Source organism: Mastigoproctus giganteus, chromosome 13, assembly GCF_048544385.1.
Source record: "Mastigoproctus giganteus isolate SK-2022 chromosome 13, ASM4854438v1, whole genome shotgun sequence".
Classification (NCBI taxonomy): Eukaryota; Metazoa; Arthropoda; class Arachnida; order Uropygi; family Thelyphonidae; genus Mastigoproctus; species Mastigoproctus giganteus.
Window position 1 is genome coordinate 128556347 of NC_143587.1, and position 25777 is coordinate 128582123.

General features: G+C 37.7%; 1 protein-coding gene across 4 annotated transcripts in view; it reads left to right on the top strand.

The window, feature by feature from the left end:
• LOC150076433 (uncharacterized) overlaps positions 1 to 25777 on the top strand; it is an 840218-nt gene that overhangs the window by 666851 nt on the left and 147590 nt on the right. For all 4 annotated transcript variants that reach the window (XM_090388172.1, XM_090388173.1, XM_090388175.1 and 1 more), the window contains one exon: positions 15351 to 15542. In XM_090388172.1, the coding sequence (XP_090244298.1) occupies positions 15351 to 15542 (192 nt within the window). The remainder of the gene's footprint in view (positions 1 to 15350; positions 15543 to 25777) is intronic.

Genomic DNA, 25777 nt, shown 5'->3' on the forward strand with positions numbered 1-25777 from the left:
GAAAAGCAAATCCAGAAATACAAGACTAAATATAAGGTGACATATGAAGAAGATAAAAAAAAAAGCAGATAACACATGAACCATACATTCCCTGTGGCAAGTTTCTGTTCCAGAAATCATAGAAATCAATAGTAGTTGAAATAGAAACTGATATCTTTGTTCCTCCAGGCATCTGAGCTTCTCAATAGCAAAATGGATTCAGACATGCCTTTCCAAACCAAAATCAGTTTCACCAGATGCTGAAGACTCACTAAAAGTGACAATTCAAAAATCTCAAACAATAAAAAAATAATAATAAAAATAGTTTAATATTGATTTCATTGAAGCAGATAAACAAGATCAAGATGAAACTAACTATCCTTGAATTCCGTGTAACTGGTGACATGGACATTGGTGGTTGGCCAGTTTTTCTGAAAAAAGAAAAAGAAAAGAAAGGGCTTAAATAAATCAGCATAAATAAACACAATGAAAAGCATCAGAAACAATAGATAAACCTAAATAATTCATACAATCCTACATGGAATTACTGTGGTCTCCAGAGAAATTGGAGTCAGGTTTCTTCCTTGTGCAAGTCAACTCCATACCTAACTCCACAAGTAAATATTTCAATAAAACATTATAATATATGCAGACAAGATTAGATAAATACAATGCTGCCCATAAAGGAGTAACCATTTTAGCACATTCTAGAATTTCTACCAAACATTCGACTCAAAACACCCCTTGAAGCAGTTGCAGCATGTGTCATGGTGGGAATTACCATTACTACTATAATGGTAATTCTCTTTATTTCTGTATCTTTCACCATATCATTCTGTTGTATATCAACAATTAAACAGTAAAAGACCTAATGAATTATTTGTCTTTTTTTTTTTTTTTTTTTTTTACTTAGTAATTTCAGTGGACATCATCCTCTGTGGGGACACATAGACAAAAGAGGACAGATGATTGAAAGGTTCTTAGATAGTCAAATTCTAACTCTCTTAAACATGTGTGTTCATACTTACTCGTATGCACTTACTAAGAAAGTTCAGCAGTAGACTTCATCATCTGTTTACAAAACTTGTTTCCAATTCCTGACTAGTCAGTTTCGAATGACCCACATAAGTAATCACTACACAATTATTTGCAGATTACTGACAAATGATACACTACAGAATACTCTAAAATTATAAGAGGAAACCTCATACCTTTTTAGTAGGACTGTTAATCTCTAACACTCAATCATGAATGATTATAATATGAACCTACCCCACATGCATGGTCATAAATAAATCAAATTAAAATAGCTATTAATTAAAACCATTATGCCTTCAATTCTCATCTCATGCCAAGTGAATCGGAAAGACGGCAGCTACCAACCCCCAAAAAACCAGCCAACATCACATGCCACCATGAGAATTGTAAAACAATTGTCACAAAAACCTAAAAACCACAAAATAAATGAATATCCATTAAGTCACATACAATTTAAACTTTAAAAACCGTTTTATAACTTCTTTTAAGAGATCAACTTATTCAGTTTGTTACTGTGTTCACAAGAAGTACAAAAGTGATTCGTGAATGATATCGCCCCCCCCCCCCCTGTTTTATATAAAATTAATGACACCTGACAAGAGAGTATTTATATAGCCCAATTCGTGCATGCGCGTAAGTGTCCACGAGTCCAAAATATTATAAGGTCTGCGTATATTAATAGAGTCAACATTTAATCTCATTTCTAATGTTTCAGCAATCAATAATTTAAATTATTCATGCTCTTTCTTAAGAACTTTTGATTCATTAAAAAGGAACACATCGAAAGTTCTTAATAAACAGTCTGGATATTTTAAATTATTGATTGCCGAAACATTAGAAATGAGATTAAATGTTGACTCTATTAATATACGCAGACCTTATATTTCGAACTCGTGGATGCTTACACGCATGCATGAATTGGGCTATATAAATACTCTCGTGTCAGGTGTCATTAATTTTATATAAAACAAGGGAGATATCATATGCGAATCACTTTTGTACTTCTTGTGAACGCGGTAACAAACTAAATAAGTTGGTCTCTTAAAAGAAGTTATAAAACAGTTTTTAAAGTTTAAATTGTATGTGAATTAATGGATATTCATTTATTTTATGGTTTTTATGTTTTTTTGACAATTGTTTTTCAATTCTCATGGTGGCATGTTGATATTGGTTGGTTTTTAGGGGTTGGTGGTCGCCGTCTTTCCAATTCAATTGGCGTGAGATGAGAATTGAAGGCATGATGGTTTTTAATTAATAGCTATTTTAATTTGATTTATTTATAACCATGCACGTGGGGTAGGTTCATAGTATAATCATTCACGATTGAGTGTTAAGAGATTAACAGTCCTACTAAAAAGGTATGATGTTTCCTCTTATAATTGTTAACAGGAGAGACTGCTTCTACAGGGATGGGATACACTTAAATAGAAAGGGTGCAAGAATATTTGCTGATGCTATCGAGGCAGTGGTAGGTGGGTCAGAAAACGGATAGCTTGGGGGGATACAAGAACTAATAGATTAACAGTAGCCACTGGCAGATGTAAAAGTGATTCTTGCACTGCTTCTATTGGAATGAGCAGCAGCCTGGAAAACAAGATGCAGGATATTTCAGAGACTGCTGGGAGTCATTGCAGTACAAGTAAACACATGGTTGTGTTAGGGTAGCAAAGAATAGGAACGGGTGCATGTATACTTGCGTGTACATCAATGCTAGGAGTTGGTAAATAAATTTGATGAATTTGAGGTATTGCTCAAAACATCAAAGGCAGATATTGTTGGGATATCAGATACATGGTGTCACACAGATATAAGGAAGGCAGAACTGAAATTTGGGGAGTACAATGTGTATAGACAGGAAAGGAAGGGAGGAGGGGTTATGCTATTAGTTAAGAAACACATAAAATCCAAGGAAGTGAAGCCAGTTGACATCGTTGGACAGTGCAGTGTTGAGTCAGTTTGGTGTGACATAAGTATTGGGAGATCAAAATTGAGAGTAGGAGTGTGCTATAGGCCTAATGACTCTGATGAGTATAATAAGAAACTGTACAGGGAAATAGAGTGGGCCAGTAAATCAGAGAGTCTTATAATGGGGGGGTTTTAATTTCCCAGATATTGACTGGAATTTGTGGGTTTGGTTACTCACACACTAGCAAAGCTTTTGTGGATTTATTGGATGATTGTTTTATATATCAGCATGTTCGGGAGGCAACTAGAGGGAGTAATATTCGTAATCTGATTATCAGTAGTGATTCTTCATCCATTAAGAATCTGAAGATAAAGGAACCACTAGGTGGCAATGATCATAGTGTGCTGAAGTGGGATTTACTCAAAGAGGTAACTACCATCAGGGGGAAAGGGAAGGGTTTTCGCTTTCGTAAAGGTGATTACGATGGTCTAAGACAGTATTTAAATCCTATACAGTGGGACCAACTGATGATATTACCAACAGCAAATTCAAAATGGGAAGCATTCAAAGAATTTATCTTGGAAGCTATAGTCTTTACATACCAACTAAGAAATATTGTTCAAGGTTTAGGCCTAAATGGATGTCAGATGAACTAATGAGACATATGGCAGAGAAGAAAAATGCATGGGATACATAAAAATTAACATGTGACACAGAAGCCTATGATAGATATAAGCTGGTCTGTAATCAAGTTACAAAGGAGGTTAGGCAGGCGAAGGCAGATTATGAGAAATCTTTGGCAAAGGATGCAAAGAAAAACAGCAAAGAGTTCTTTACTTATGTAAACTCTAGAAGGAAGAGGATGAATCAGATTGGTCCACTTGATATTGATGGTTCAACTGTTGATGATCCTGCTCAGGTAGCTAACAAACTAAATGAATATTTTGCATTGACATTCACACATGAGGAGTTATTCAGAGAGGGGAATGCCAGAGGTGTATTCAACTCTGGCAGTAAGCTAGATAATCTTGTAATAACTGAGAGTAAAGTGGAGGAGAAATTGTTGAAGATAAACACAAGAAAGACACCTGGGGTAGATGGGATCTATCCAGTTATATTAAAGGAGGCAGCAAACCCTTAGCCATAATTATGAGAGCTACCTTGGACTCATGGGAGGTACCCATAGACTGGAGATGTGAAAATGTGACCCCAATTCACAAAGGAGGATCAAAGTTTGACGCAAGTAATTATAGATCTGTGAGTTTAACTTCTGTTCCAGGAAAATTAATGGAAGCACTGAGTAAAGAAGCACTGCAGGATCATCTAGACAAGACTTCAGTTATAGCTCGGACACAGCATGATTTTGTTAAGGGAAAGTCTTGTCTGACCAATTTGATTGGATAGATCCCAAACTGCAAGGAATAACTTTGATATTATATATTTGGATCTTAGAAAGGCTTTTGATACTGTTGCATATGGAAGACTGCTGCACAAATTGGAGCAGTTTGGGATTGGAGGAAAATTGCTGCTATGGATAAAGGTGTGGTTGAGGGGAAGAAGACAGAGAGTGGTAATCAATGGACACTGCTCATCGTGGACTAGTTTTATTAGTGGAGTCCCTCAGGGTTCAGTGTTGGGTCCATTGTTGTTTTCTGTATTTATAAATGATATTGATGATGGTATATCAAGCTTAATGTCCAAGTTTGCAGACGATACAAAGGTTGGCAGGGTTGTTAAGGACATTACTGATGCTATGCTGCTGCAACAGGGTTTGGAAAGGTTGAGCAGATGGGCTGAGAGGTGGCAAATGAAGTTTAACATTGACAAATGCAAAGTTCTACATATGGGAAACTGCAACACCAGAGCAACGTATCAACTCTGTGGTACTACACTGACAGTGGTCGAGAATGAAAAGGACCTGGGGGTAATTGTGCAGGCAGATATGAAGTTCTCTGAGCAGTGCAGATGGGCTGCAAGGGTAGCTCATTGTGTCTTGTCAATGATATACAGGAATTTTTCTAGCAGGAATAAGGAGATGATTATTCCCTTGTATAAGGCAATGTTCAGGCCACACCTTGAGTACTGTATACAGGTCTGGAGGCCTCATTTCAAGAAGGATGTAGAGCTGCTGGAATGAGTATAGAGAAGGGCAACAAGATTAGTGAATGGAACAAAGGGTTGCTCTTACGAAGAAAGCTTAAGTTTTGCAAATTACAGTGTCTGGAGACTAGGCACTGGCGAGGTGATCTGATAGAGGTGTATAAAGCCTTGAATGGTTTGAGCATGCTTAATGCCAATGGGATTCTTCCTTTTGCTCAGAATAATCACCTGAGAGGGCATAAATTCAAATTAGGAAAGAAAGATGTAGGATAGATGTGCAGAAATTTGCCTTTAGCCAGCGGATAGTTGGTTGGTCCACTTCCATCCCTTGTTGTAGAAGTTGATAGCTTAAATAAATTTATGGCTCAGCTGGACAGGTATTTTGAACAAATGGAGGGGTGAAATGGGAGTGGTTTTTTTTTTTTTTTTTTGACTGATGCTGCATAAGCTTGCTTTCTTGCATCATATGCCTTTACTAATGCTAATTTTAGAGTATTATAATAATAGGAGTTATTGGGCTTCATAGTCCCTTTTGATTTGAATTAGTAACTACGGAATACAAATGGGAATTCCATAAAGAATTACCGAAATCTCTTTCAGCTTTAGGTCAAGAAGTCATAAGAACCTATGACATTGAAAGTGGAATTACTTATGTCATGAATTGAATAATCTGTGCAGCTGATATTGCAATCCTGTAAGCAACTAGTGAATATTGTAAACAGCAAAAGATGATGATGTTATGAAGATTGCAGCATGACAAAAAAAAAGATAAAAATAGTGCTTGGAATCATTTCTGAAGGTTTCCCACCACTGCCGATCTCATAATATACAAGAAGACAAAAGCCAAAGTCCTTATGTCAGGTTGAAAAGTCAGAAAGAATCCTGGATGTTGATTATCAGTGAAATCACTCCTACAGACATTAAAGTAATTTTGAATAAAATTAAGCAAATCGCCAATAACACCTGCACCATTAATGAGTTGGACAAGACACAATGTAATTGAGCTTGTGAAAATAACAAAACCATTAAGGGATATCTTTGCAAAATTCTCAGCAACATCCTCATATGACCCAGACTTCCTGAAATATAAATCACAGATTGAAGGATACAAAGTTAATTTTAATACAACTCAACAGATATCATGCAATCAACCTTTCACTTTTATGGAGTTTAGCATTAGCATTAGTAGAGGCATATGATGCAAGAAAGCAAGCTTATACAGCATCAGCCAAAAAAAAAAAAAAAAAGAAACCCTTCTCATTTCATCCATCCTTTCATTCCAAATGTTTGCCTAGTTCTGCCTTGAATTTATTTAAGCTATCAACTTCCATGCATTTAGGCCTAAGGCTTCAAGCTGCGAGCAAATTTAGACTATGTATATATTAAGTGCAATAGCATCATTAATACACAGCCATTTCTAAATAAACAGAATATTTATAAGGCGGCATCCTTTTAAGTAATATCTTATATTTTGAGAATACCTTCACAACGAGTTGCCATGATATTGCACTACATCGAATAAGTAACGCTTCACCTAAGGAGAAGACTAATGTTAATTATTCTCAGATAGGTACCAACACCCAGATGGCGCTGTTTTGTATATGTGTGGGATAATAACTCGACTATCCACTTGTTCCTGTTAGACTTAGAAAAGCAAAAAGGTAGAGGGAAAGTAATAGTAGGAGTGGAAGAGGAAAAGAAACGGTGTAGAAGAATGAAAGGGACAGTAACTCCTTCAACTCACACCACTCAAAAACTCCTCGAATAGGCAATGCTTCCCCAGTGGAGAAGGCTGTTGTTACCTATTCTTGGAAACACCGGACATCATCAGGCTCCCCCTGGTGCCGTTTCAGGGCTATATGTATATGTGTGGGATAATAACTCGACTATCCACTTGTCCCTATTAGACTTAGAAAAGCAAAAAGGTAGAAGGAAAGTAATAGTAGGAGTGGAAGAGGAAAGAAACGGCGTAGAAGAATGAAAGGGACAGTAACTCCTTCAACTCACACCACTCAAAAACTCATAAACTCCTCGAATAGGCAACGCTTCCCCAGTGGAGAAGGCTGTTGTTACCTATTCTTGGAAACACCGGACATCATCAGGCTCCCCCTGGTGCCGTTTCAGGGCTATTTGTATATGTGTGGGATAATAACTCGACTATCCACTTGTCCCTATTAGACTTAGAAAAGCAAAAAGGTAGAAGGAAAGTAATAGTAGGAGTGGAAGAGGAAAACAAACGGCGTAGAAGAATGAAAGGGACAGTAACTCCTTCAACTCACACCACTCAAAAACTCATAAACTCCTCGAATAGGCAACGCTTCCCCAGAGGAGAAGGCTGTTGTTACCTATTCTTGGAAACTCCGGACATCATCAGGCTCCCCCTGGTGCAGTTTCAGGGCTATTTATGTATGTATGTGAATATCTACTCGAATATCCACTTGTCCCTATTAGACTTAGAAAAGCAAAAAAGGTAGAGGGAAAGTTATAGTAGGAGTGGAAGAGGAAAAGAAACGGTGTAGAAGAATGAAAGGGACAATAACTCCTTCAACTCACACCACTCATAAACTCCTCGAATAGGCAACGCTTCCCCAGTGGAGAAGGCTGTTGTTACCTATTCTCGGAAACTCCGGACATCATCAGGCTCCCCCTGGCGGCACCGTTTCAGGGCTATTTGGCCCTTCTTCGGTGGGTGGGTAGGTACCCAGTGATGCAATGACGGCAAAACAGTTATGAAGTATAACTCCCCAATATGTGAGATTATTATTATTATTATTATCTATATAGTGCAAGGAAGCCTGAGGCTTATGCTGCACCAGCCAAAAAAAAAAAAAAAAAATCCCGAGTTACCATACCCTGAGAGAGAAAGAGAGAGAGAGAGAGAGAAGTAGAAGGGAATCACCAAGAAAGAGAAGAATGATGATATCCAGCTCAGGACCCTAGGTGTGCCAAGCCCATACTCACCAGATGTGAGCCCCTGATGCCTGATGGTGTATGATGTATTTAGACTAAGATACATTTAGGGCTAAAGCCTCAAGCTGCGAGCAGATTTAGACTATGTATATATTAAATGCAGTAGCATCATTAATACACAGCCATTTCTAAATAAACAGAATATTTATAAGGCGGCATCGTTTTAAGTTATATCTCATATTGTGAATACCTTCACAACGAGTTGCCATGATATTGCACTACTTCGAATAAGTAATGCTTCACCTAAGGAGAAGACTAATGCTACTTATTCTCTGATAGGTACCACCACCCAGACGGCACCTTTCAGGGCTATTTTGTATATGTGTGGGCTAATAACTCGACTATCCACTTGTCCCTATTAGACTTAGAAAAGCAAAAAGGTAGAGGGAAAGTAATAGTAAGAGTGGAAGAGGAAAAGAAACGGTGTAGAAGAATTAAAAGGGACAGTAACTCCATCAACTCACACCACTCATAAACTCCTCGAATAGGCAACGCTTCCCCAGTGGAGGACTGTTGTTATCCATTCTTGGAAACTCCGGACATCATCAGGCTCCCACTGGTGCCGTTTCAGGGCTATTTGGCCCTTCTTCCGTGGGTGCGTAGGTACCCAAGTGATGCAATGATGGCAAAACAGTTATGGAGTATAACTCCACAATATGAGAGATGCCTGATGGTGTATGATGTATTTAGGCTAAGATGCATTTAGGGCTAAAGCCTCAAGCTGCGAGCAAATTTAGACTATGTATATATTAAGTGCAATAGCATCATTAATACTATCGAAGAAGGGCCAAGTAGCCCTGAAACGGTGCTGTCTGGGTGGTGGTACCTATCTGAGAATAAGTAATGTTAGTCTTCTCCTTAGGTGAAGCATTACTTATTCGAAGTAGTGCAATATCATGGCAACTCGTTGTGAAGGTATTCACAATATGAGATATAACTCAAAACGATGCCGCCTTATAAATATTCTGTTTATTCAGAAATGGCTGTGTATTAATGATGCTACTGCACTTAATATATGCATAGTCTAAATCTGCTCGCAGCTTGAGGCTTTAGCCCTAAATGTATCTTAGTCTAAATACATCATACACCATCAGGCATCTCTCATATTGTGAAGTTAAACTTCATAACTGTTTTGCCATCATTGCATCACTCAGGTTACCCATCCACCGAAGAAGGGTACCTACCCACCCACCCACCGAAGAAGGGCCAAATAGCCCTGAAACGGCACCAGGGGGAGCCTGATGATGTCCGGAGTTTCCAAGAATAGGCAACAACAGCTTCTCCACTGGGGAAGCGTTGCCTATTCGAGGAGTTTATGAGTTTTTGAGTGGTGTGAGTTGAAGGAGTTACTGTCCCTTTCATTCTTCTACACTGTTTCTTTTCCTCTTCCACTCCTACTATTACTTTCCCTCTACCGTTTTGCTTTTCTAAGTCTAATAGGGACAACTGGATAGTCGAGTTATTATCCCACACAAATACAAAAAAGCCCTGAAATGGCACCAGGGGGAGCCTGATGATGTCCGGAGTTTCCAAGGATAGGTAACAACAGCCTTCTCCACTGGGGAAACGTTGCCTATTCGAGGAGTTTATTATGAGTTTTTGAGTGGTGTGAATTGAAGGAGTTAATGTCCTTTTCATTCTTCTACACCGTTTCTTTTCCTCTTCCACTCCTACTATTACTTTCCCTCTACTTTTTTGCTTTTCTAAGTCTAATAGGGACAAGTGGATAGTCGAGTTATTATCCCACACATATACAAAATAGCCCTGAAACGGTGCCGTCTGGGTGGTGGTACCTATCTGAGAATAAGTAACATTAGTCTTCTCCTTAGGTGAAGCGCTACTTATTCGAAGTAGTGCAATATCATGGCAACTCGTTGTGAAGGTATTCACAATATGAGATATAACTTAAAACGATGCTGCCTTATAAATATTCTGTTTATTCAGAAATGGCTGTGTATTAATGATGCTATTGCACTTAATATATACATAACTATCAACTTCCACAATGACAGATGGAAGTTTGTTCCAGCAATCAACTACTCGCTAGCTAAAGGCAAATTTCCACACACCTATCTGTCTTTCCTCAATTTCAGTTTATGCCCCCTCAGGTTTGTAATCTGAGCAAGAGGAAGAATCCCATCAGTTGTATAAAGTCTTAGCCAAAACAAGGCAGAGCTCAGAAGGTCGTAATAGAATTCATTACCAAATGATAAAGAAACTTGATTAGAATTCCTTGTGTTCTTTTGATACTGCGTATAATAGAATCTATATTGAATACCCATATCCTGGCAGTTGGCGACACTCAATTTTACTAGCCTTTCTGAAACTGGAAAAATATTACACAAACTGAATAACTATAGCTGCATTGTCCTCTATTACTAGCTGTGTTGGAAAAGCCTTAGAAAGAATGTTAAATGATCAGCTAAATTGTTTTCTTGAAATGCATGAGCTTTTTAGTCTGAATTAATATGCTTTCAGAAAAAGACATGTAATTCCTTTCTTAGTAGTAGTAGTAGCATGTGATGCAAGAAAGCAAGCGTTTGAGCTTATGCAGCATCAGCCAAAAAAAAAAAAATACAAAACAATCCCATCTAAATATTTGTCCAAGTCCTCCTTAAATTTATTTAACCCATCAACTTCCACAACGACAGATGGAAGTTTGTTCCAGCAATTAACCACCAGCTGGCTAAAGGCAAATTTCCGCACATCTAATCTACATCTGTTCTTCCTCAATTTCAATTTATACCCCCTTAGGTTCGTAATCTGAACAAGAGGAAGAATCCCATCAGAATTCAGCGTGCTCAACCCAAAAGCTAAAATTTTTTTTTTAGGTTCTGATATACTGTACTATTGAGAAATCTTTTGATACAACCTGGAGGTATGGTATCCTGCAATTAATATGGTTATGTCAGACTTGGAAAAGAACTTTCCAAGTGTGATATACTGTATTCTGTCTTGAAAGTACACTCAGGGTGAAGGAGTTCTTTGAGACTCAGTCCTCAGTGCAACTCAATGTGCATTCAAAATTAACCCTATCACACAAGACATTCCTGAAACATGCTGATATGCATATGACTTCACCATTTCATCTCACTCACATAATATGAGTACAACAGAGAGAGAGTTTCAAAGTGCTGTAAATAAAATAGACATGAATCCTGTATAATGAATCTGTTTTGTTTTTTTTTAGCACTAGCATTAGAAGAGGCATACGATGCAAGAAAGCAAGCTTTATACAGCATCAGCCAAAAAAAAAAACTATTTCACCCATCCATTCATTCCAAATGTTTGTCTAGTTCTGCCTTGAATTTATTTAAGCTATCAACTTCCACAACGACAGATGGAAGTTTGTTCCAGCAATCAACCACACGCTGGCTAAAGGCAAATTTCCACACATCTGTTTGACAACTGTCTTTCCTCAGTTTCAGTTTATGCCACCTCAGTTTTATATTCTGAGCAAGAGGAAGAATCTTATCAGAATTGAGCCTGCTCAGTCCATTCAAGGCCTTATACACCTCAATCAGATCACCTCGCAGGTGCCTAGTCTTCAGACGCAGCAATTTGCAGAACTTAAGCCTTTCTTCTTAAGAGCACCCCTTTGTTCCCCTCACCAGTCTTGTTGCCCTTCTCTGTACTTGTTCTAGCATTTCTACATCCTTCCTAAAATGAGGCTTCCAGACCTGTACGTAGTACTCAAGGTGGCCTGCCCATTTCCATATACAAGGGAATAATCACCTCATTATCCCTGCTTGCAAAATTCCTGTATATCATTGACCAAACCCCACGACTTACTCTGGCAGTCTGTCTACACTGCTCAGAAAACTTCATATCTGACTGCACAATTACTCCAGGTCTCTTTCATTCTCCACTACACTGAGTTTAACACCACCCAGTTGGTATGTTACTCTGGGGTTACTGCTACCATAGGCAGTACTTTGCATTTGTCAATGTTAAACTTCAGTTGCCATTCTCAGCCTATCTGCCCAACTTTTATAGATCCTGTTGCAGCATACTGTCATTACCATTATTAACAATCCACAAACCTTTGTATCATCTGCAAACTTTGACATTAAGCTTGATATACCTTCATCAATATCATTGGTAAATATACAAAATAAAAGTGGCCCCAACATTGAACCCTGTGGGACTCCACTAATAACATTAGTTCACGAAGAGCAGCATAAATTGATTACCACTCTCTGTCTTCGCCCACTCAACCGATCCTTTTATCTATTGTAGCAACTTGCCCTTAATGCCATACTGCTCCAATTTGTACAGTAGTCTTCCATGTGCAACAGTACCAAAAGCTTTCCTGAAATCCAAGTATATGATATCAAAATTATTTTTTTGCATCCAGCTCCTTTGTGACCACGTCATTGTATCCAATCAGATTGGTCAGATAAGACTTCCCCTTAACAAATCCATGCGGTGTCTGAATTATTATCGCAGTCTTGTGTAGATGATCCTGCAATGCTTCTTATCCAGTGACTCCATTATTTTACCTGGAACAGAAATCAAACTAAAGGTCTGTAATTACTCGTGTCGCCCTTTGTGAATTGGAGATACATTTACACATCTGCAGTCCGTAGGGACTTCCCCTGAGTCCAAGAATGCTCTTATAATTATGGCTAACGGTTTGCTTACTTCCTTTGCCACCTCCTCTAATATAACTGGATAGATCCCATCCACCCCTGGTGCTTTTCTTATGTTTAACTTCAACAATTTCTCCTTCACTTTGCTCTCAGTTATTACAAAATCATTTAACTCCCTGTTAGAGTTTGATCAACATCTGGCCCTCTCCTTCTTGAATAGCTCCTCATGTGTGAATGTAGTTGCAAAAATACTCATTTAGTTTGGCAGCTATCTGAGAATGATTATCAATAGCCAACCCATATATGTTAAGTGGTTCAATCTGATTCATCCCTTTCCTTCTAGAGTTTATATAAGTAAAGAACTCTTTGCTGCTGTTTTTCTTTGCATCCTTTGCCAAAGATTTCTCGTAATCTGCCTTCACCTGCCTAACCTCCTTTGTGACTTGATTACAGACTAGTTTATACGTGCCATAGGCTTCTGTGTCACCTGATACTTTATATGTGTCCCATACATTCTTCTCTTCTGCCACAAGCCTCATTAATTCATCTGACATCCATTTAGGCCTAAACCTTGAACAGTATTTCTTAGTTGGAATGAAAAGCCTAGTAGCCTCCAAAATTAAGTCCCTGAAGGCTTCTCATTTAGAATTCAGTGTTGGTAACATCAACACTTGATTGGCCCAACCGGGAGTAAAAGAGAAAACCCAGTTTTTTAAATGCAGAGGAAGCAATATTTGTAATGTGTTTATGCCAAGAGAGAGAGAGATTAGAAGTCATGGTAATCTCCAGTAGAGATATGTGATTTTGCCTAGAAATTGGAGTGTCATTGAAGATAAGTATAGGAGCAGAAGAATTCTCTTTGTGAGATATAAGATGGTTCTCAGTTTTAGCAGGATTGAAATCACTAAGTTATCTTTGCCCCATCTGGAGAATTACCTGGAGATCGGCATTTAAGGAATTGGCAGTGAATATTTTAAAAGTTGAAGCTGTTTGTGCAGGGCAAGTTTTCTTAAACTGGAAGGTGGAATGCAATGTGCAATCATCAGCAAAACTATGGATAGGCTTTTTAGTCAATGGAAGAAGGTCATTAATATACAAGAGGAAAAGAGTGGGAGAAAGAATTGAACCTTGAGGAACACCAGCATTAGTGGAGAAGTTAGAGAGCCATCCACTATCGCCCACAGTGAGTGGTCAGAGAGAAAACTGGACACCCAATTACAAAAAACAGTTGGCAAACCATAAGACGGAAGCTTATTTAGAAGACTTATGCCAAATGCGATCAAAAGCCTTTGAAATATCAAAGAGCCTTGAGTGTCACCAAATGTATCCATTGAATTTAGCCATAGATGGATAACATAAGACAGAATAACTCCAGAATAAGCAAGGAATGTGTGCTGAGAAGTGCAACTAGGTTGGTGAAGGGAACAAAAGGGTGCTGTTACTTAGAAAGGCTTCATTTCTGCAAATTGCAGCATCTGGAGACTAGGCATCTGCAGAGAGATCTGATTGAGGTGTTTAGGACCTTGGAATTTATGCTTGAATGGATCGAGTAAGATAAATGTTAATGGTGTTCTTCCTCTTGCTGAGGCTACAACATAATGGTGCATAAATTCAAGTAGAAGAATGATGGTTGTGATAAATGTGCAGAAGTTTGCCTTTAGACAGCAGGTAGTTGATTGATGGAACAAACTTCCATCTGTTATTATGGAAGTGGGTTTGAATAAATTTAAGATAAAACTAGATATTTTTGGAGGGGATAGATGGGGGAGGTGGGTAGTTTTTTATTTTTATTTTGGCTGATCATCAGTAAGCTTGCTTTCTTAAATCATTTGCCACTACTAATACTGAGTGGATGGGTGAAATAAGGGTTTTATTTATTTATTTATTTTTTTGGCTGATGCTATATAAGCTTGCTTTCTTGCATCATGTGCCTTTGATAATGCTAAGTTAACACTACAAATGTTATGGAAGAATAAAGTTGACAATGCACCATTGCAAGATATACCACATTTGTGAACAGTATTCTCTGAATGAGAAATTACACCTGTCCTGTGAATCCTGTCTTTGCAGTTGGGAATGCCTGCATTTAGTATTTTTGAGGAAGTGACATTCTGCTATAATTTTCCAGTTAATGTAGTAGCCATAACTGGAATATTCCAGGTCTGTTAACCATCAAGATGGCTTTTTTTTTTATGTGGAGAGGGAGGGGTTCACCAGAAGTTATGGATGCATATCACAGATTAAGATGTATAGCACACATACTACGCACATCTGCTTTATGTGAAAGACCACTTAAAATATTATGCTAACAGGGTTATACCGAATCAATAACAAATATCCACTATGGTGAAGATGTATTTCCATGAACTTGGTGTGTGTGTGTGTGAGAGAGAGAGAGAGAGAGAGAGAGAGAGAGAGAGAGGAGAGAGAGAGAGAGAGAGAGAGAGAGAGAGAGAGAGAGAGAGAGAGAGAGAGAGAGAAGTATACATTATAGAGATGCGATGTATTTTTCTTAGGCCATTATCTTGGTTTTTTTTTTTATTCTCTTCCCCCCACTCTGATTTGATTATATAGTAACAATATATTTTTATCTTCATGAATCTGTTAAATGTTTGTGGGTTCTGGTAACATCATTCTTTTACAGTTAGAAAATAACCTAACTATTATGGACTTCATTTGTGCTGAAATTTGAAGCTTACTAAAAATCTTTCAGTAATAGAATTTATTAAATATTTATTATTACAGTATTATTATTTTTTTTATAGAATGAAGTTAAACATAAGGTTCCGTTCTTTGATGAACAAGCATGGTTCCGTAGGCGTAGTGAAAGGATATTTCTTAATGATACTACTGTTAAACCTGTTACTCCTCAATCATCAGCTCAGACTACTTCGGTTGCTGGAAGAAAACAAAGTTTCAGTTGTAGTTCCTCATCAAAACCAGATTCTTCTGTAAAGGTAAGCTTGGAAAAAATTTTCAAAACATTTTGCTTTCATTTGAGATAATTTGAATTTTGCTAAATTAATGTCTAATAATTTGTGTGCAGTATACAGAATTAAATTTATTCTCAGAAAAAACAAAGAAGCACACAAATAAACAATCTAATGATGTATAAATTGGTTCATTTACTAATTGAAATGTAAGTTGAGGAGTGCACATTTTAGCTGGTGAGGATTCTGTTTCACTGATATACAGGGTGACTGCAAACTGAAGCAGTGTGGCATTAAGAGCAAGTTACTGAAAGGGATGTTTGAGTGAAAGGAGACAGATGGTGGTTATCAATGGGCACTGCTCTTTATGAACTAATATTATTAGTGGAGTCCCGCAGGATTTGGCCCATTGTTGTTTCCTTTATTTATTAATGATATTGATGGGGGTATATCAGGCTTAATGTTTAAGTTTCGGGTGTTACAAAGGTTGGCAGGACGTTTAGTGACAGTAATCAAGGTAAGTTACTGCAACAAGATCTAAAATAATTAGGCTGATGGGAGGAGAAATGACAGTTGAAGTTGAACATTGACAAATGCAAAGTACTGCATATGGGTAGAAATAATTCCAGATTAACATACCAACTGCTTGGTGCTGTACTCAAGGTAGTGTAAAATGAAAGAGACCTGGGAGTAATTGTGCAGTCAAGTATGAAGTTTTCTGAGCAGTGCAGATAGGCTGCCAGAACAGCCCTTAGGTTTTTGTCAATGATATATTTGAACTTTGCTAATAGGGATAAGGAGGTGATTATCAGTTTGTACGAGGCCATGATTAGGCAGCATATTGAGTACTGTATAGAAGTCTGGGGCGGGCCTTCACTTTAGGAAGGATGTTGACCTACTGGGATGGGTGCAGAGAAGAGCAATGAAATTGGTGAAGGGAACAAAAGGTCTCTTCCAAGAAAGGCTTCAGTTGTGCAAATTTCAGCATCGGGAAACTTGGGCACCTGTGAAGAGATCTGATTGAGGTGTTTAAGGCTTTGAATGGATTGAGTAAGCTCAGTGTTGATAGCATTCTTCCTCTTGCTAAGATCACACACACACACACACACACACACACACACACACACACACACACCCCCCAAGATCATGAAAATACATTTTCACCATAGTGGATAGGATATTTGTTATTGTTTCGGTATAACCCTTTTAGCATAGCATTTTAAGTAGCCTTTCACATGAAGCAGATGTGCTTAGTATGTGTGGTATACATCTTAATCTCCGAGCAATATAGCCTTAGTTGCTAATGCTCCTAAAAACCAATAAACAAACATCATAATCCGTGATATGCATCCATAACTTCGGGTGAACCCTCCCCCCATAAAAAAGCCATCTAGATGGTTAACAGACCTGGAATATTCTAGTTATGGCTAGTACATTCACTGGAAAATTATAGCATCTATATCGCATTGATGGGGCATAAATTCAAATTGACCAAGGATGGTTGCTGGATAGATATGCAGATGTATGCCTTCAGCCAGCAAGTAGTCAAATGCTGGAACAGACTTCCATCTAGTGTTATGGAAGTGGTTAATTTGAATAAATTCATGAACTATATACAAATTCTTGGAGGGGATGAATGAGTGAGTGGATATATATTTTTTTGCTCATGCTCTATAAGTTTGCTTTCTTACATCATTTGCCACTACTTATACTAATTTAATACCATTTAGTGTACTATGTTATTGTAGTAGTAGTAGTAATAGAGGCATGTGATGCAAGAAAGCAAGCTTATGAGTTTATGTAGCATCAACCCAAAAAAAAAAAAAAAAAAAAAAAAACAATTTCACACATCCATTCCCTCTAAAAGTTTGTCCAGTTCCTCCTTGAATTTATTTAAGCTATCAAATTCCACAACGACAGATGGAAGTTTGTTCCAGCAATTAACTGCCCGCTGGCTAAAGGAAAATTTCTGCACATCTATTCTACAACAACTGTCTATTCTACATCTAAACAAGTATCCACACATCTATTCTACAACTGAACAAGTATCCACCATCATTTTTACAAGCCACTGTAAATCTGTAAATTTTATAAACCATTGTAATCAGGCAGCTTCACTTGTCCACAGATCATAAAACAGTCTCCAGGAACAGATCCAGTAACTTACTGAATGGAGTCCTCAAACTCATCAACAGTCATTGTTTTTTTTTTTTTTTTTCTCTCTATTAATCCTAGTACCACAAGAAATCTGTTGGAATGAAATTGTGGCTCTTAGCTTGGTCCATCTCTGTCTACTTATCTATCTATTGAGTAAAGTGATATCTAGCCAATTGCACATAAGGATGGAGGAGGGAAGTAGGGCTCCATCTTGCGTAAAGAGAAGTAGCTGTAAATTTGGCCACTTCCTTGCATCATGTGAAACTCCGCATCACTGAAAATATCTTTTGCCATTCATCATATCCCACAAAATAAATGATAGAAAAGCGCTCTCAAAAATCATTCTGCATCACAGTAACTTTTGGTCGGCTCTATCTCTTTGCACTTGTGTTTTTTTTTTTTTTTTTTTGGATTATCTGGACCTCAGTAATGGCCGTTATGCCTATCAAAAAATTCCGTCATGTGAAAAACAGCTTCACCAAACCATAAGAAACCTCATCCTTACTTTTAATACACCAAAATCTCCTAATTCCATTATAGCTGAGTACCTGAACTGTCCTAGTAAGCCATCATCATCATCGGCCATTTTCAATCCACTGCAGGATGAAGGCCTCTCCAGCAACTTTCCAGTTCCTTCTGTTTTGAGCACTGGCCATCCATTTACTACTCACAAATTCACGAATTTCATCTATCCATTTCCGCCTTTCTTCTAGCTCCTCTTGGGTACCATTTTGTTATTTTCTTAGTCCATCTATCAGGATGTCTCCGAGCTATGTGTCCTGCCTAAGACCATTTTAGTTCTTTAGTTTTGATAAGAATGTCCTTTACTTGGGTTTGCTGCCTAATCCATGTGTTTCTCTTCTTATCTACCAGTCTGATTCCCAATATAATTCGTTCCATTCTTCACTGTGTAGTTCTCAGCTTCTCTTCCATTCTTTTGGTGAGTGCCCAAGTTTCACTTCCATAAGTCATGGTGGGGAGTATACATTGGTTCATTTTTTTACGTTTCAGACAAACTGGGATATTGCTCTTCAGTATGTGACTATATTTCCTGAATGTTATCCATCCAAAATTTATTCTTCTCTTGACTTCCAGCCATTTATCATTATTACAGCTAATAACTTGTCCCAGATAAGTATATGACTCCACCTTTTCAATTACTGTTCCTTCAATCATTATTTCCCTTTCTGTGGCATACTTGTTCATCATTACTTTTGTTTTAGCCATATTCATCTTTAGTCCAAAATCCTTACTAACTGTGCATAACTGATTAAGATTTTCCTCTAATTCTTTGGTATCATGGCTTATGACCACAATGTCATCTGCAAATCGTAAATGGTTTAGGTACTCTCCGTTCACATTGACTCCTTTCTGCGACCAGTCTAATCTTCTGAAAGCTTCCTCAAGGGCAGCAGCAAACAGCTTCGGAGATATTGTGTCTCCTTGTCGAACTCCTTTCTCAATTTTAAATTTCCTACTCTCTTTCTCTAGTCTAATAAAGGAGGTAGCACTCTCATATATTTTCTTCAAAATCATAATATATGGGGTATCTATGCCTTGTCTTTGCAGTACCCGAAACATTGCCTTAACTGTATAGAGTCAAATGCCTTTTCATAATCCACAAATGCCAGGCATAATGGTGTTTTATATTCATTTGCTTTCTCCATTAGCTGTGATATTACGTGAAGGTGATCCATAGTTGAGAATCCTGTCCTAAAGCCAGCTTGCTCTTTCGGTTGATTCTCATCAAGTATTCTTTCTAATCTGTTAGTAATGACCCTTGTGAACAACTTGTAGATGTGGGATAACAAGCTAATTGGTCTATAATTTCCAATTTATCTCCTTTCTTATGCAGCAAAACTATGATTGCATTATTCCACTGATTAGGCGTCACACCTTTTCTAATGCACTTTGTGAAGAGCCTTGCCAGTTTTTGTGTTATGTCTCTTCCTCCCAATTTTAACAACTCTACAGTAACTTCATCTTCCCCCGGGGCTTTCTGATTCTTCATTTTCTTCAATGCATGTTCTACCTCATCAGGAAGAATATTGGGTGTGTCATATGTGTTGCTACTTTTCAATCCATCTACCCCACTGCTGGCATCATTCCCCTGCTCCTTGTATAATTCTCTATAGTAGTCTTCTGCTATTTGAATTATGCCTTCTGCTGTTTATAAGTACACCATCGCTATTCTTCAGTTTCAGTATCATTTGTCTTTCTGTATTACTGCTCATGGCTGCTGATTTAAATCCTTTGTTTTCCCTTAATGCTTCTACTTTTCTTGTGTTAAATCTTCTTATGTCCTCTCTGAGTCTCTTTCTAATGGCTTTGCATAACTCAGTATACTCAATTTTCTCTCTGTCAGTGTTTTTCTTGCTTTTCATTTGTCGTCTTCGGTTCATCATGACAAGTGTTTCTTGACTAATTTTTTCTTCTTTGGATTTCTTTTTCCCTATTGGACTTTACCACTTTCCTTCTTGGACTTACCACTTTCAGAAAGTTGTAATATTCCACGTCAATATCTTGGTCCTGAGCAGTCTGCAGAAGCTCAAAAAGTTCCAGTACATACTGCTTTTTCTCCTCTTCTGTTATCTCAAAGACCTTTGTATTATTTACTCGAGTCAGTTTTTTTCCTTTCCTTTCCTACATCTATATCAAGTGTACATCTTACCATTCTGTGATCACTTCCAACATTTACCTTATTCAGGATGGTAACATCATTCACAATATATCTTCTGTTAGTGAGGATGAAGTCGATTTCATAAGTAGTTAATCCATTTGGACTCTTCCATGTCCACTTTCTATTCACCCTTTTCTTCAAAAAAGTGTTCATTACTGACAGTCCTTGAGATTCTGCAAATTCCACAAGTCTTTCACCTCTTTCATTTCTTTCACCAATTCCAAAATTTCCTATAGTTCCCCTTTCTGCACTGTTTTGTCTTTTTTCCAACCTTAGCATTGAAGTCCCCCATAATAATAGTGTAGTGGGTTTTCTGCTCATCTAGAAGACTTTCAATTTCGGTGTACATTTCTTCAACCTCTTCATCATCATGGCTTGATGTTGGTGCATAAATCATTATAATCTTTCGCTTGTACCTCTTAGAAATCTTGAGTATTGGTCTTGACACCCTTGGTGATATACTTTTGAATTCCAAAATGTTGTTTTTAAAATCTTTATGGACCAGAAACCCAACTCCACCTTCACTCCTTTCACTGTTTCCATTGGGTACACCAAATTTCCACTTGATAAACTTATAAGTGATTCATTTCTTCTTCTTGTTTCAGCCAAACCGATGATATTCTAATTCACATTTTCTAATTCCTTTTCCAGCTCTAATATCCTGTCTTCACTGATGAGTGATCTTACGTTATAACAGGCCAAGTTCAGTTTCCGTTTCCTAGTAAGCCATACATTCCTAACCCACTAAGTTGCTTCAAGTGCCAAAAAATATGGACATTCAATATGGCCTGTCATAGTGACCTTGCATGCAGTCAAGATGGTCAAAGGACCACAAAATTACTTTGTGTTCAGCTACAAACCCACTGCATTAACTGTCAAGGAAAGCACCCTGCATAACTGTGACCATGCCAGAGGTGGAAAGAGGAAAATAGGCAAATTTGCCTATTTTCCTCTATACAGGCATAAACTTGATTGACCACCAAGGTCACAAATTGTATGCAAGTCAACTGCATCATTGCTATGTGATTCAGCTTGGTTTGATCTTAAATTCCGCAGCTCAGCTAGAAATAGCAAGCTTCATAGTTGTCCGTGAAAAATTATTATCATTGTTTATTGCACAGCCTTCATATCTGCCTTGCTCTCCAGTGATCCTATAGCACCATGGATGTGTTTTTGCAAATACTCTAAGGGGAAAACATTTGAAAAAAATCTGTGATGAAAAATGAAAAAAAAATCTTAAAATCTTATTCACCAGAATTCCTGGTCTTAAAAAGAAAGGGAAAAAAAAACAAGGAGAAATGTGCATTAAACTTCTATTCAAAGGGGTTTAGTCATACAAGAAGCTTGTCATGTTGAAAGGATTAAGTGCAGCTTTCTTTCTTTCTTTCTTACTCAAACAAGTACTCTTGGGTCAGATGACACCCATTATGAAGTAATAAAACACCATTAAATCTTTCTTGACAAAGAATTTCTAGGATTCCTGGCAAAATGCAATTGTCTTTCCCTTCCTAAAAAGAAGAAAAGATTCTAAAAATCCAGATTACCTAATTATAATTGCAATGCTCTGAAAAGCTGTTTTGCAATCTTGGAATGAATGAACAGCCTCATTTCCAGGTCATAGTTTGGCTTCCACTGAAACAGTTCCATTTTGGATCATTTAATGAGATTAGAATCATGCATTTGTGATGGTTTTATAAAATCCAGGCATCTTTTGTCAGTTTCCTTTGATATCAAAAAAAAAAAGCATACAACACAGTCTAGTAATTTGACATATTACAAGGTCTCCATAACCTTTCACATAAAAATGTAAAATGGGTAACTTTTCCATTACTTGAAGATGGTGATGCTCTGCACAAGGTGATAACAGCAGATGAGACATGGCTGCATCATTTTGACCCAGCAACAAATTTCTGTTTGCAAGACTGCATCATCACCAGTAGCAAAAAAAAGCAAAAGTTGACCACAACTTTTCCCACAAAAATGTAGGAAAGGCTATGGTCAATTTTTTTTTTTTTTTTGATATTCAAGGAATGGTTTACCAACACGTTGTGCCACAGCATACAACTGTTACGAGACCTTACTACAGAACTCTATTATACACTTTGTGGGATCATGTCTGCCACAAAGAACCACAACTGTACACAGGTGGGTTGGACGCTGCATCGTCACAGTGCGAGACCTCATATTACTCGAGTGCTTAGCCATCATTAATATCAGATGCATTCCTGATCCACCCACAGCCCAACTTTTCACCTTGCAATTTTTATTTTGAAAGTTAAAGGAGCAGTGCAGAAAATGTTTCAGTCATCCAAAGAAGTTGTAAAGACATCAGAGGCAATTCTCAAATGCATGTTAAAAAATTGCTCCCACTTTGTTTTTGAAGAATGACAGAAACAAAGCAGTAAGTGCACTTAATAAAAAAAATAATTTATTTAAACAAAGCAGTAAGTACATTTCTTCATGTGTAACGGCTGGTAAGTTCTGGACAAGTTGCAATAAAGTGATATTGATTTGATTATTCAGGATTGAAGCTATAAATTCTCAGTGTTCCTCTCCATGCTCTTTAGCAACTATTAAAAGTCAAAAATTGGCTCACTGGCTCCCTTAAGCTCTCCACAATGGCAATAACTGACATAGTTGATTTCAGATGGCCTTGGATAAGCCTGTGTTAAGTACTATACATCTTTCCCCTTGCAGTTAGTCATGTTTTTTTTCCCCCTATGTATATTTGGTTCAAAATGAAAAGGTTATGTACTGTATCATTTTCCATTAACTTAAAAATTCAGAATGAAGTGGGTGGCATTTTGAATAATTACAAATTTCTGAGTGGGGTGTTGTTGAATTATTTTTGGCACGTACATAGTGTGACAGTGCTAAAAAAAATATTTGGTAAATGCTGCTGTAATGCCCCCTGAGGGATATTGGCAAAGAACAAAGACTCTTTCACCACTTTTGTTCAAATGTATTCCATCTCCATGAAATAGATTCTTTCTACCTACAAGTGCCATGCTGATTAAAAAAAAAAAAAGAAAATCGTGTGTGTACTCTGTACCCATGAAAGATGTTTTATATTTAAACAAATTTGACGACACCTACTAAATTTCGAACAGGGAGAACCGAAATCATGAACAATGTAATTTATGCTGATGCTCACTACCTACTCTACCGAATAAATGTTAGTGATAAATAGGATACATACGCCAGCTGCTTACTCTACCAAATCAACATTTGGAAGAGGTTAGGCCAGTAGCCTAATTACCCATTTGATTGTAGCCATTTGTTGAATAGTATGATTGCAACAATACATGTATTTGTATTGTTACAATTATGCTATTATGTTACTATCATATTGGATCATGTTACTCTGTCATGCTTTGTCACAAATTACACATGCAGTGCTAATGAGATCTGCAAGAAACGACAGCATCCACACATAATACACCATCGAAACTGCGACTTGGCTCAGGATCTCAACGAGCACAAGCGCGAAATAGTAACTCTGCACATTCCATTTTGCAATTAGGAAACAGAGATACTATCAGAGATGAAATATGTCGAGGTTTAAGATGACAAAGAAGAGCTTATACTTGATCGTAAATTGTGTGAATCAGACTTGGACATTTGCAAAACGATTGAAATATGTAAGACAATGTGTCAAGGCAATGACGACGATGATCCTGACGAAGCGTGTGGTAATGACCTGCATAGCCTTGTAATGCGACTGCGAGAAGAAAACCCTTTTTGAAACTTTTATAAACAGTGAGATGAATGAGAATTTAACTCTCAGCGCAATTGCGAAGAAATGCGAAAACTTGATGACCAAGCGTAATTGAGAACTTCTGCAACTTAATGAGAATGGCCAATGACAAGCAAAAGATTCTACTCATGCATGTAATTTGGAGTCTGTTCTCTCCCAATTGCTAATCGATTCAAATATTCTTGATCGGCCCAGCTGGTTGCGGAAAAACATTAATGATTCGTCTCTTGATGGAAATATACAACCGCTTCAGTAATACAGATGGCTACTGTGATGCCTACATCACATGTGCTTCAACTGGTAAGGCTGAATGATCTTGGATGTGCTCAGAGCTGATTTATGCCAGCTCTGAGCACATCCAAGATCACTGCCCTCAAGATATCCATTTCTCTGGTTACCAAAAAAGTTTCTGCCATGGATGGCAATGGGTAGCCCAAAGCCATCTGAGTGGTATGCCCTGAATCATAAATATTTTTCCATAACCAGCTGGTTTATGCCAGCTCTGAGCACATCCAAGATCACCTCCCATGATCCTTTGCTTTAAATGCTTTAAAAAAAAAGGCAAATTGCAGTCATTATCAACCCACTGCAGGATGGAAGCCTCCTCAACAATTCATGTTGAGGGAAATGGACCATAATCTGGCGGGTTGGCAGATCGACCATATTTAGCAGTCGGGCTTGAACCCCGGTATACTCAAGGAACGTGTGCTACTACACTCCCGCTCCTGACCACTCGGATATCTATTTCTCTGGTTACCAAAAGGTTTCTGCCACAGGTGGCAATGGTTAGCCACCTAAGTGGTATACCCTGAATCATTAATGTTTTTCCACAGCCAGCTGGTTTATGCCAGCTCTAAGCTCGTCCAAGATCACCTCCTATGATCCTTTGCACAATCTCCTCTCTTGACTCTATTTTTCTTTGTTATGAAATGGAAATGACTTCAAATGACATCATTTCCATCTCGCAAAAATTGCTTTTTACTGTCTGAAATGTAGTAGGTACTGCCAAAGATGTTTACACATTAAAAAGTCTCCAGAAGCTTTGCAGAGTCCTTTAAACATTGAGTTAATTCACAAGGCTTTTAGCATATAGTCTATTCTATCATATTGGGCCAGAACTTTAGATATATATACACATTCTGACCTACCTTGCAAAATCAGCATTTTTTTCATTATGATCCTATAATCCAACACATCGTTATTTTGTGCACGTTTAATATCATTAGTCCCCACATGAATAATAATGCTCCTTTTATCCCTCTTAAAAGTACATTATCCTTAATGTATAAGAAGTTACTTATTTTCCAGATAATGAAATCTTCCAATAAAATAAATCCTCCTCAACCAGGGTAGTAGTATGTAATTATTCCTTTCTGAGACCCAAATCAGTGGTATATCACCTGGTTATTAGATATTTCAGTCCCCAATGAATCCTCAATTTTATTTGCCTCTAGGACACTCAGTATTTCTTCAGTAACTGAAATTCATCTAGTAATGTGCTTAGTTTTAATTTGAGATTGGTATACTCCTTACAACAGGAACAAAGAAAAGAATGATCAGTTGAGCTAGGATAACCTACTAAATTGATCTTGGAATACATGCACAGGCTGTACAAGTGGTCTTTAGTCTGTAGCACATATTCACATGGTACACGAGGAATGTTTGTCC